This window comes from Delphinapterus leucas, chromosome 3, assembly GCF_059928025.1.
Source record: "Delphinapterus leucas isolate spDelLeu-1000000601 "Yukka" chromosome 3, BTC_Dleu_Yukka2, whole genome shotgun sequence".
NCBI lineage: Eukaryota > Metazoa > Chordata > Mammalia > Artiodactyla > Monodontidae > Delphinapterus > Delphinapterus leucas.
The window spans coordinates 29,355,689-29,368,996 of NC_143131.1; the positions used below are offsets into that span (position 1 = coordinate 29,355,689).

At 41.3% G+C, this 13,308-nt stretch overlaps 1 protein-coding gene across 1 annotated transcript in view; it reads right to left on the reverse strand.

Moving 5' to 3' along the window:
- LOC111187753 (A disintegrin and metalloproteinase with thrombospondin motifs 12) overlaps window positions 1-13,308 on the reverse strand; it is a 76,758-nt gene that overhangs the window by 20,328 nt on the left and 43,122 nt on the right. The window contains exon 6 of the mRNA XM_089908552.1: window positions 5,559-6,677. Within this exon, the coding sequence (XP_089764678.1) occupies window positions 5,559-6,677 (1,119 nt within the window). The remainder of the gene's footprint in view (window positions 1-5,558; window positions 6,678-13,308) is intronic.

Consider the following 13,308-nt stretch of genomic DNA (forward strand, 5'->3'; position numbering starts at 1 on the left):
TCCTCAGGACAAATGCATTAAAACACATTTACATAAGAGTATGGGAAAGGAAACTAATTTCTGGGTCATCCTAAAGCTACTTTTTTTTTTTTTTTTTTTTTTTTGTGGTACTCGGGCCTCTCACTGCTGTGGCCTCTCCCGTTGCGGAGCACAGGCTCCGGACGCGCAGGGTCAGCGGCCATGGCTCACGGGCCCAGCTGCTCCGCGGCCTGTGGGATCTTCCCGGACCGGGGCACAAACCTGTGTCCCCTGCATCGGCAGGTGGACTCTCAATCACTGCGCCACCAGGGAAGCCCCTAAAGCTACTTTTTAATGAAACTTTTGTATGAATTTGTGGACTGAGAAGAGCTGTCCATCTTTATTAACAGTCCTAATGTGGGGACTGTCCCATCTGAGAACTGTGATAGCCTCCAAAAGGGTCTCTCTTTTGGGCTGCACTTTGGTATCTCCTTCCATCTCAATACTATAAATGTTCTCCCCAAAGTCACCAGTGACCTTCTAATTGTAAGATCCGTTAGGCCCACTGTCAGTCTTCATGTCCCTAGACATCTGTGGCACCACATTTCTTGATTTAAGCCTTAAATATTAGACTGTTCCTTACCAGTCTTTCACATGGAATCTCATTGTCAGCCAGCTCCTTAAAATGTTGGTGTTTTCCAGTGTCCCAACCCTGGACAACTCTTTGCGGCCTACAGGCTGTGCTTGGGTGACCTCATTCACTTCCAAGGTTCTAACTTCTACCTATTGATCATGGCTACCAAATTTTATCTCCAGTTTTCATCTCTCTCAAGAACCTCAGACCCATACACACAAACATCTGCTGGTTATCCGTTGGATATCCCACAGGTCTTACCAACTAAACTTGATCTGTAACTAAACTCATCATCGTTCCTTTCTCTGTCTCTTTTGAAACTTACTCTTTCTATACATTGTACTATATCTCAGTTTATAGGAGCATCACCTAACAGACACCCAAGATTCCAACAGAAGAGTCATGACATGCTCCTCTCCTCTCTCCTCTTCATACCCCACATTCAATTCCCCACAGAGTCCTGCTGATTTTAAGTTCTCAGTGACTCCTGAATTTATCTTCCCTTCTTCATCCCAAGCATTCTTTTTTTTTTAAAGCTTGTCATTTTATTTTATTTATTTATTTTTTTACATCTCTATTGGAGTATAATTGCTTTACAATGGTGTGTTAGTTTCTGCTTTATAACAAAGTGAATCAGTTATACATATACATATGTTCCCATATTTCTTCCCTCTTGCGTCCCCCTCCCTCCCACCCTCCCTATCCCACCCGTCCAGGTGGTAACAAAGCACCGAGCTTATCTTCCTGTGCTATGCGGCTGCTTCCCACTAGCTATCTACCTTACGTTTGGTAGTGTATATATGTCCATGCCTCTCTCTCGCTTTGTCACAGCTTACCCTTCCCCCTCCCAATATCCTCAAGTCCATTCTCTAGTAGGTCTGTGTCTTTATTCCTGTCTTACCCCTAGGTTCTTCATGACATTTTTTTTCTTAAATTCCATATATATGTGTTAGCATACAGTATTTGCCTTTCGCTTTCTGACTTACTTCACTCTGTATGACAGACTCTAGGTCTATCCACCTCATTACAAATAGCTCAATTTCGTTTCTTTTTATGGCTTAGTAATATTCCATTGTATATATGTGCCACATCTTCTTTACCCATTCATCCGATGATGGACACTTAGGTTGTTTCCATCTCCAGGCTATTGTAAACAGAGCTGCAATGAACATTTTGGTACATGACTCTTTTTGAATTATGGTTTTCTCAGGGTATATGCCCAGTAGTGGGATTGCTGGGTCATATGGTAGTTCTATTTGTAGTTTTTAAGGAACCTCCATACTGTCTCTCACCACTCTTATTCAACATAGTTTTGAAAGTTTTAGCCACAGCAATCAGAGAAGAAAAGGAAATAAAAGGAATCCAAATCGGAAAAGAAGTAAAGCTGTCACTGTTTGCAGATGACATGATACTATACATAGAGAATCCTAAAGATGCTACCAGAAAACTACTAGAGCTAATCAATGAATTTGGTAAAGTTGCACGATACAAAATTAATGCACAGAAATCTCTGGCATTCCTATACACTAATGAAAAATCTGAAAGTGAAATCAAGAAAACACTCTCGTTTACCATTGCAACAAAAAGAATAAAATATCTAGGAAAAAACCTACCTAAGGAGACAAAAGAACCTGTATGCAGAAAATTATAAGATGCTGATGAAAGAAATTAAAGATGATACAAATAGATGGAGAGATATACCATGTTCTTGGATTGGAAGAATCAACATTGTGAAAATGACTCTACTACCCAAAGCAATCTAAAGATTCAATGCAATCCCTATCAAACTACCACTGGCATTTTTCACAGAACTAGAACAAAAAATTTCACAATTTGTATGGAAACACAAAAGACCCCGAATAGCCAAAGCAACCTTGAGAACGAAAAACAGAGTTGGAGGAATCAGGCTCCCTGACTTCAGACTATACTACAAAGCTACAGTAATCAAGACAGTGTGGTACTGGCACAAAAACATCCCAAGCATTCTTGTCCTAGTTCTCATTCCTCATCTGGACTACTGCAGTATCCTCCCAACAGGTCAAATCCCTCATCCTCACTGCTTCCAGAATGAGCTACCTAAAACACACAGTGGGCCATGTCATTCAGTGGCAGAGACTGCTAGATACTCACTACAATCCTTTTTCCTCTTCTTCCTGGGTATACAATTAGATTACATTTTCCATCCACCTTGCTATTTGGTTTGGTCATATGACTGAGTTCTAGACAATGGAATGTGAGCAGAATTGATAAGTGCCCCTTCTAGGCTTGGCCCATAAAACCTCCCATGGGAGTGCCTCTGTGCTCTTTTCCCTTTCTGACTGTGACTAGGATGGTGACCCCAGGGCAAATTTGAAGACAGGAGGATGGCAGAGCCATTTTCAGACTGGATTCCCAGCATCATTTTCTACTACCACCATTGTAGACATGGAATCACCTTGTATTATTATGCTGAGTGAGAAATCAATTTCTGGCGAACCATAACTTGTTTGGCTCTATTTGTTAACAACAGCCTAGCCTCTGCGTGTGTGTGTGATTTCTAATTACATAGACATACTGTACACATGTCATTCATACTTTATTCTGATACTGATCCCATATATATGCCTTTTATCATCTACACTTTCACACTCTGTTTGACCTAGCTTGTATTCTTCTCAAGGCCCACAGTGTCTTTAATGGTAGGTACTTTCAGATTTCATCTCCATTGGCTAATTAACAAAATCCTACAAATTAACTAAGTAGCCTCAGTTTCCATAACTTGTTCTCTTTGTCTTTCAGTATGGACACACTGTCCAGACTGCTTTCTTGGGTGCAGAACAATAAGCCTATTTATCTGTCCTTAAGGGATGCCCCAAGCTTTTGGAAAGAAAGATACCTTTGGGTGGTACTACTTAAAAGGATATCATTCATAAAACCTAAATGGAACATTTTTATTTCAAAATATCTAGTCTGAACCCACTGCAGTGACATTATAGGCACCATTTGCCCCTGTGAACTCAAAAGTAACCATGGAGCCCTCAATGTTATTTTAAGTACCTTCTTGAGAACTATGTGATTTTCTCATCTGTCTACCCAGGGTCACCACATAAATGGCATTGTTTTTATGTCATATGACCAAAGAAGAAACAAAAATAGCAGAAGGTAGAGAGAGTGGTGATGTTTTCTGATTTGCAAAGCAATGGATCATAGGCTATGAAGTCTGTCTGCTTGGGTTCAAATCCCTGCTGTGTCACTCATGAGTATGTGTGATTCTGGCTAGCTACTTCACCTTTCAGCTCCAGTTTCCTTATCTCTACAATGGGAGGCAATATTACCAGTCTCCTTGGGCTGTGGTGAGGATTCACGCATTCACATGAATGCATGTGAATTAGCATAAAATCATGCTGTAAAGCATGGCACACACTTGATCGATGTTCATTGTCAACATCCTCCTCACCATTAAGAGCCCATTAGGACTTTCCCAATGGAAAGAAACCTGACTAAAATGTCAGGGACCATGAGACCCACTCCTCTCCTTTTTTTCAACAAATTGGATTACTCTTAAGCATGAAAATCTTTTCTCCTCCTGAACCTGGATTCTTTACTTCCAAATGGGGATAATAAGATGCCCCTCCATTGACAGAAAATGGAATGAATGTGATTTCACTTTAGAACTTAAAGTAAATCAATGTGAAACATAGTTCAAATGCAAACAAAAAATTTTGGAAGTTTGAATATACCTATTTTTTTTGGCCACTATAGTCAATTTCAGGACCAATGATGCTGATTAATTCATACAAAAGAATTTTATATAGCTAAATTGTCGATTGGTACTGAAATTCACTAGAGAGACAGCAGATAAGAGCAGAAAGTTTTAGAAGATTCATCATCCAACGGACATGTCCATAGACAAGTTACTTACCTGTTAAAAATCTTAGTTTTTCTCTACATAAATTGGTATAAACAAGACCCTACCTACTCCCCAGGACTGTCAAAAAGATAAAGTAGTAGACTACATATGGAAGTGGTTTGGAAATTAACATGCTTCATAAATGAAATATATTGTTATTTTATATTAGCTGTTAACACTTCTTTTTAGCTAGAGAGATGAGTCATGCATTGTCATCAAAAATGCTGAATGACATCAACATGTGATCATTTTGCCACAAAGTCCTCTTTTGCATTGTCAAGTTATTTTTAACAAGTTCAAATACTGTGCATTTGAAATTCAAGTGGGTGAGAAATGATTTTGATGCTTCGGAGGACGTAATTAGTTCTAGAAATGAACAAACAAATATCTAGCCAAATTCCTCAGACCTGAAAACAGGGACCAACACTTTGTCATCATGTTTATTTTCTTCTTCCTCTATCTTCTAATCCTTCTAATAAGCCAAAAAGATTTTTTTTTTAACGCAGGCAAACACTGAGTCCAAAAAGAAAAGAAATGCTTGATACAGTGAGCTATAGAATTCTTTTAAAGAAATTTGTCTTAAATTTCCATTCCAATTGTGATTGCTTGACAGGTTTAAACCAGAGTCTCAACACTGGCTTTCTGAATGAAATATGAACCCATGTCCTTCCAGTGGTCCCTCTTCACAACATCATTACAGTCTGTAGCTGGAAGGGACACTGGAGAGGAGCGGTGATCTACACTAGTTCCACTGTTCTGTAGATTAAAAGCAGGCTCAGAGAGACAGACTGAATTCTCCACTGTCACACAGCTGGCTGACCCAGGTCTCCTGATTTAGTTCTAGGTTCTTTTCACTGTATCTCACTACATTTTTTCTCCTTCCCTGGATTTTTTTTTTCTTTCATTTTTGGAGTTAAGGAGGTGAAGTGGGAGGTGGGGGCATGGACCTGATTGCTTCACTTTTTTGTACATTAGACTATGTTTTACACAAGTCCATTTTGAAATTTGCACAGGAATGCAACACCCCTAGCTAATTTCCATATAGAATCAGGCCTGGGTAAGAAACAGAACTCTTACCTCGCTCCAGTTTCCAACAGTCCAGTACACAGGGCTGCGGCCCGTGGAGAGCTGCTTGTAATCCGAGGCATTCAGCAAAAACCCTTCAGCAATCAGACTTGTTGCGTCTTCCTCGGTCAGGACTGGTCCGGAACTCTGTGTTAGATTCATGTTGCTTGGAAGTTCTTGGGGGTGATGGTTTACTGGCTTTTCTGAGTATGCTGGCTGGTGGTCTCCTCCCGGAGGGAGTGGAGTGTTAGCTGGCTTTTCGGTGACCATCCCCTCAGCTCTGGGTGCACCATTTTTGAGAGTGGTGGGCCTTTGGCTGGGCACCAGTCCTTCCGACACTGTGCTGAAGGGTGGCCACAGGGATGCCCCTCTAAGATAAGGTGTTGGTGGAGGTCCAAGGGGCATTTCTGTACTTCTTTCCACGGGAGCATCACTTCCAGGTACTCTGATCTGGGTCCATGTCACAGAGTTGCTCTCATCTTTGTTCTCAGGTTGTTCACCGTCTTCCCCTGAGCCACTATGAATCTCCATTTCTGGCTCTTTGGTCAAGGGATTATGAAATGGAGTCACCTGCCATGCCACAGGATTGCTGGAGGCTGACAAATCAGAACCACTCATTGTTGTGACTACAAAGTCTCCCTCTGAGATAGGACCAGTGTCTGGACTGGAAACATTCTCTTCATTTGGCTGGGTACTCAAAGACCAGGAATTGAGGATGGGCTGGGAAGTACTTCCAGTGGAAATGACATAATGGGAGTCCAGTTCAGTTTGGGTTGAACTATTCTGCCACTGTTTCCCATCCAGGTCTCCTTCTTTGGAGGCTGTGGTAGGACCAGGGCTGTGAATCGTCAGAGCACTTGTGCTCATAGGCTCAGGCACTGTGGGCGTAGTCAGCACCCTAGGACTAGGTGTAGTTGGAGGGATGGGCTTGAAGGGGTCAGTTGTTGGTAGCTTTTTCCCATTGGAAATTGTGCCTTTGTTGGGTTTTAGAATTCTCCGGCTAGATGGGCACTGCTGGAGACCACATAGAGCTCGGCTATTGGGTTTCCTTGTCACGTTGCAGGGCTCATTGTGGTTCTTGGCACACGTGACACTGCGAATCCGCACTCCGCCACCACAGGAAACAGAACACTGGGAAAGAGAGGCGGCTGTTAGTCTAGTTTGGTGGAAAGATGTGTTGGTTCTCATGCTAAGGTTTATGGCAAATCAGGACAGGCCCAGTAGAAACTGAACTGTGCAGCTAAAATCGTTCTCTATCTTTGTATAAGGTTTCTGTGCAATTTTAGTTTCCCATGGAAATATGTATCTCCGGGAGACCACCTAAGGCTCAGGACTAACCATTTACCCTTCACAAACTGAAAATGCAAACCACGAAATAGTAAAACTGAAGTCTCCCTGGGCTATGACCGTTGGATAGTAGTTCCACAAAGAGTGCAATGATTTAAATGGATCACCTAATTTTTTAAAAAAGATAGTAATATTATCTTCCCTAGGGTTTGATGCTATTAAATTAATGTAAACTGTTTACGTTTTTTTGGGAATCTATTAATTTAATGATATGAGCCTTTCCCTTTATATCCATATAGCCACATAGCCTCACTCAGGCATCCTAAGCTCCATTTTCTTGCCTGTGTCAGATGGACTCAGATTAAAAACTAGACAATAACATACTCACACATGTATACAGATCCAGGACCTTTTATGAAATTTAAAGATGGGTAGTTAACCAAAGGTGGGGAGATACCATTTCCAAAGAGTTAGGGGAGTCCTGTAGCATGGCACTGATACACACGTGGACGCCGTGGCAGGTCCCCCTCCCTAGTGGTCTCTCCAGGCTCTGTAGGGCACAGGCAGCTAGATTGCCTTCCGGGGAAACCTAACAGGACAGTTATTTCTCAGGATTCATGGTAAAGACTATGTCATCAGTCTTAGCAGCTGCAAACCACACATAGTTGCTACATAACACTAAATTTCTTGATATTTTGAAAAAAATCTGTAGTTTTACCAAACTGCTGCATTTTTAGCCTTCCTTTCCAATGACATTTTAAGTTAACCACCAAATATTGGTTCTTGAACATGGACTGTCCAGGAGTCTGTGCTGACTGTTTCGCATTCGTCTGTCTTACATCTCTGACCCTAAAGTAGGTTTCTTGAAGATGGGGACTACATAATGTTTCCTGGATTTCAAAGGGCTTCAAAGCCATTATTCTGTGTGATACCCTGTGAATATGAGCCCTGCGAGATTTATAGGGCTGTGAGATTTACAAGGTTGGAATTATTATTCCATCTCTTACAAGAGAGGAAGCTGACACCCAGGAACCTGCCTGAAAGGCTGTAAGTCAGTGGCAGAGTAAGAATTAGATTAATTCCATGCCCCTCCCCACCGACCAAAAAAAAACCTAGCACAGCACAGTGGAAAGCGGTTTGTCTACTGAATTTACTTATTGACTTAACCAAACTTTTGATTTCTGAAAACGTACCCAAAGGCAGAAACTGTTTCTTATCCATAACTGAATTCCAGGATAGTTCTTGGGATACAATGATCACTTACTACATATTTATTACATGACTGTTCTACTTGGAAAATAATCAGGAATGGGAAAATTCTTCTCCCTGTGAACTTATGCATTTTTCAGCTTGAATTTCTTGCCTTCTCAAGTCCTGTTTTCAATTTCCTTTCTATTGGAGAATAACTTCCCCCTTTATTTTGCTCCAATCCAGCATAATCACTCACTGATGTATGATAGCTCTGTTGAAATCAGCATCTTTGAAAAGCAGGAGAGACACGTGAGCACAGAAGACTGTGCAGCTCAGGGAATGTTCAACTGCAGGTTTGGGGTCAACCAATAAAGCTGTGAGTTTAAGATGTCAACAAACACTCAAATGCCCAGCTCTAAGACTGAACTTCCAAGTTCTGATATAATAATATTAATCTTTGGTGGGAACAGTGCTTCACGGACCAAGAAATGCACACTTATTTCCAACCAAGTGGAGACTACCAGCTAAAGCTCTCAGAGCCCAGCAGTGAGGAGATGGTTTCTTCCAGCACTTTCCATGACTCACTTCACTTTGGAGCCTGGGACAGGCAGGCTGGGGGTATTTATTTTCCTGGTTTACTACAATATTTCTGCTCTTCTTGTGTATGGAGACACTTTATACTCCATCCATTTCAGTCATCCTGAGTCACTTCTCCACTTGTTACATTCTGATCCCATCTCCTAGGGTTTTCAAATCTCCACTTTGTAAAAATGTATCAGTCTAACCAAATAATCTTCCATGTATGTCTGAACATATTTCCACGATGGCAACCTCAGGTAGGCTCTGATCCAGAGGTGATTCATAAATGAGGACCCTGCTAGCACTAACGCCAGTTATTCTCAAGCTGCAGATGTATTCTGCTTTGGGTTTTCTTTACAAGAAATGTCAGATTAGACAAAGCTCGTAGTAGGAGACTCTTTGATTTTTCTTTTCTTTCTTTTCATTGCCTTTTTTTTGGTTTATTTTGATTTGCAATACCCACAGACTTTCCTGTACAACTTTACAAGCATTTCTAAAAATCCAAAAATATATGGGTGTGTGCTCTCCCCCCCACATTGAACTATGAAGTTAAAGAGCTATAAAACCTGTAAGAAATAGCTTAAAGCCCTCAAGCCCATTATGAACTCCATGCATGGTGCAGGGACTAAGCCTCAGAGCTTCCTCATCTAGAAACTGAAAGTAATACTCATCTTTCAAGGCTGCTGTGAATATTATATAAGAAAACAACCTTAACATAGTACATAATATATAGAAGAAATTGGGAATTGGAAGTTATTATTATCACTGTTATAATATTGGTGCTGATAATAACAATAGTAATAATAATAACAAAGGGCATGGGGGTCCCCAATTTCTACTATCCTCGTGAAGCACAGAGTGGCGCATGGACCTGTCTTAGGGCATGCTGTGAAGTGAGCAGGTGTCTGAGTAAAGCAGTTGTTGGCACAAGTCTAGAAGACACCTGTAAAGGCCCATATATCCCACGGGTTTATTGCTGGATTTTCTTTTAGATTCAGGTTTCCTAGGACTAATAGATGGATAAGTTTTTTATTTTTAATTTACAAATTACAAGTATTCAATAATCTTATTCACTGTGAACTTGTTCAGCCTAAAAGAATAAAGCAGGAGTAAATAATCACTATCTAGGTGGTTGCTTAATTAAAATACATTAGCTTTCGATCTTTCAAAACAGAAGGTTATTCTAGAACAGAAACGCCAAAGTGGCAGCCTAAGGGCTACATGTGGCCCATTGGCGTGTATTCTTTGGTCTGCTCAACCTCAAAACAAACAAGCAAACAAACAAAATACAAACACCAAATTAGTGGCCAACGTTTAAAGATGAGCAGATATCATTTGAAAACTCCAGGTTTTTAGCTTCTCTTGAAAAAGAAGATGATCTGTAACTAGCGCCCCATTCCCAGCTGGCAGTTCAAAACTTCATGAATGGATACCTGGGTCTGGGAGAGTTTATATGTTTTCCACCTACCATTCATCCCCATCTGCTTTCCTTACTCAGGAGACAAAGAATCTTTCACATAATCGGTGGATGCCATTCCTTCACATTGGGGCATATTGTGCCCAGTGAGAGAGTCAGTGTCAACTATCTACCAAGTATATTGGGCCTAAAAACTCAGTTGCCTTTTCTCATGGTCACAGCAGAACAAGCAGTGTTGTTGTGCCTTCAGCCATGCTTCTTCCAGTACATCTTCCAACTGTGTTTATCTCCTTAGAAGCTGTCAAACCCTTCAGATGAGATAAATGCAGGACACAAAGCCACACTTAGAACTCATCTCAACGGGTAGTTTCAGGATTCTCAAAACCAATTTCTGCTATGATTACCTTACCCCCTTACCTTATAATTTTGACCCCGGTACCAGGCAAATAGCTTGTCAATCTGTTAATGTCCTCCCTGGGAGTTATCTTTCCCTCATTTGCCATCAGTCTTAGATTAAGGTCTCTGGGGGGAGCCCGCTGAGAAAGAGGTCTGCTGCTAAATTAGTCAACTCCACCCATCCGAGGTGCACTGTGCAGTGGGGGGGGACCCCCAGTTGGCTCAGAGCTGTAGTGCTAAGAGAGAGTTTATTCAAAACTACAGTTGAGGTTTCTCAGAGAGCTTGGGCTAAAGGGATGAGCAGGGAAACAGCTAATGCTTTGGGCATAAAAACATTTAATGCATAGTCTCAGGAATTTATAAATGAATGATTGGACCTCATACTAAAACCATTTTGAAAGTAAGCTAAAACCCTTAGGTACCTGTTATTGGCTGAATTGTGTCCCCTCCAAACAAGATATACTAGAGTTCTAACTCCTGCTCACCCTCTTCACTCGTACGTCAGAATGTGGTCTTATTTGGAGATGGGGTCTTTACAGAGGTAATCAAGTTAAAATGAGGTCACTAGGTTGGGCCCTAATCCAAACTGACCATTGTCCTCATGGAAAGGGTAAATTTGGATACAGAGACACACATATAAAGACAATGCCACGTGAAGATGAAAGCAGAGATGAAGGTGATGCATCTACAAGCCAAGAAACACCAAAGATTCTGAGCAAAGCACTGGGGGTTAGGAGAAAAGCATGGAAAAGATTCTCCCTCACAGCCCTCAGAAGGAGCAAACTCTGCCCACACCTTGATCTTGGACTGCTGGTTGCTGTGAATGAAAAATGTTGCCTGCCATATCGGTAAACAAAGGATGTTGCAGCCGTCAAGCCACTACAGCCCCCGATGGTGAGCCCTGAGGGGACTCAGGATGGGGAAGAATAGGATCCTGGCCTGATAGCTAAGGTGCACATCAAAGGCATGATTTCAGTGAGCCCAGACTCTTGCATCTTCCCATGCATAGAAAAGTGCTAAATTCCTTAACTTGAGATATCTGGTTTTCTTTAATTAACGGTAATCTTTAGATGTTCCAACTACCTGGTCTTTGTCACAAAAACCCCTATATATGTCAATCCCAGTCTCCCAGTTTATCCCTCCCCCTCTCCCCCTTGGTAACCATAAGTTTGTTTTCTACATCTGTGACTCTATTTCTGTTTTGTACAACATCATAAATCAACTATACTCCAATAAAAATTAAAAGAAACAAACAAACCCTATATATCCTGGCTCATCCCTTACCTCTTTGGAGCAGTCCCTCAGAGCTATCTGAGAGGCCGTGTCCCAGGCTTAATGCCTCAGTTTTGTCCACCAAATAAAACATAACTCTCGACTTTTAGGTTGTGCATTATTTTTAGTCAACATTACAAAAATGGTGAGACAATACATTTCTACTGCTTAAGATACCCAGTTTGTAGTACTTTGTTATGGCAGCCCTAGCAAACGAATACAGTACTCTAGATAATTAAAAACAAATCAGACATGATGTAGAGAAGCAGCATGGCTCCAGATTGGTTTTCTGTGAGCAGCTGTTTCAGACAAGGGTGCTCACATGTGTTTTCCAGGAAACCTGGCAAAGCATGGGCTGCTGACATCTGGCAAGGACTGAGATGTTGGCACTTGCAGAGGTCCCATGCTAAAAGAGCAGGCGATGGAGGCTAAAGCATCAGGTGTCCAGCCTCACAAGAGTGTCCTGGACCTTGAATGAAACTAGGAAATACTGAGGGTAAGCGACTCAGCGATGTCTCCTCACCTTCCATGCTCTGTCTCCCTTCAGTTTGCAGGAATTCCTAAGGCCTTCACATGAATTTTGTTTGCCTGTTTGTTTTGCTTTTCATTTAGCTATAGATAAGCCATTGGCACTTGCTGCAATGCCTTCTGTTTGAAGAGCCAGGAGAGCTTGTTTGTGAAACATTTAACCTATCTGGTCACTTGTGCAAGCCAACACCCGAGTGAACAGCTTTGCACTTAATACATTCTTAGTAGCTGGGCAAATTAATTGCTTTGTTCATTTGTTTGATTGTGTGCTTTGGTCAGGCACAAAAAGGGTGGATTAAAGATCTTTGCAGACCCTGGGCAGGTCTGCTTTCGGGGGTCCCACCCTACAGCCCATCAGATATATTAAAAAGCATCTCTAGTTTCAAGTGAAATATAATCTTCTTCTGTAAAAACAATTTGAAAGGCTTCTTATTCTTTTGCTTTTGAAAATAAATATTTGGTGAGGCCAACTCATTTAATTTATGAGTGGCTCTCATTTCTCAGGAATCATTAACGCATAGTCTGGAATTCCAGCAAAGTGAGAAAAGCTGATCTACAAATTGTTTCCAAACATAATACATTTTTTATGAACTGAGAGCTGTCAAATTGTTACATTTTGCAGACTTCTGAGATGCTTTATGCCATAGTGTTCAGAGTAAAAGCTCTGCTGCCTGCCTTCAAACCCTAGCTTCAACACTTGGAGGCTGTGCGACCTTGGACAAATTTCTAAATATCTCTAATGCCTCAGTTCCTTCACCAGTAAAATGGGGCTAATCAGGCCATTGTGAGATATTGTGCTAATACCCATAAAGGTGCTTAATATACATACTAAATGTTTTATAATTCTTTGCTTTTAATATGTAATTTAATAATGATTTCTGATTTTGCAGTGTCCTTTGCTTTACTAGAACAATACATTAGTTTTGTTTTTTTTTTCCCCCTCAGGTCTCAAACATTTTTGTAGGCCCATGAAAAACTTGCAGGCTCTAAGCCCTGTGCTTACAATGCTCCCCACCTAAAATGGCCCTGAGCTCAGGGAGGGAGTTAGATGAAAATGCAGGGGCCACCGATCAATTCTGTCAGGGGACTTGG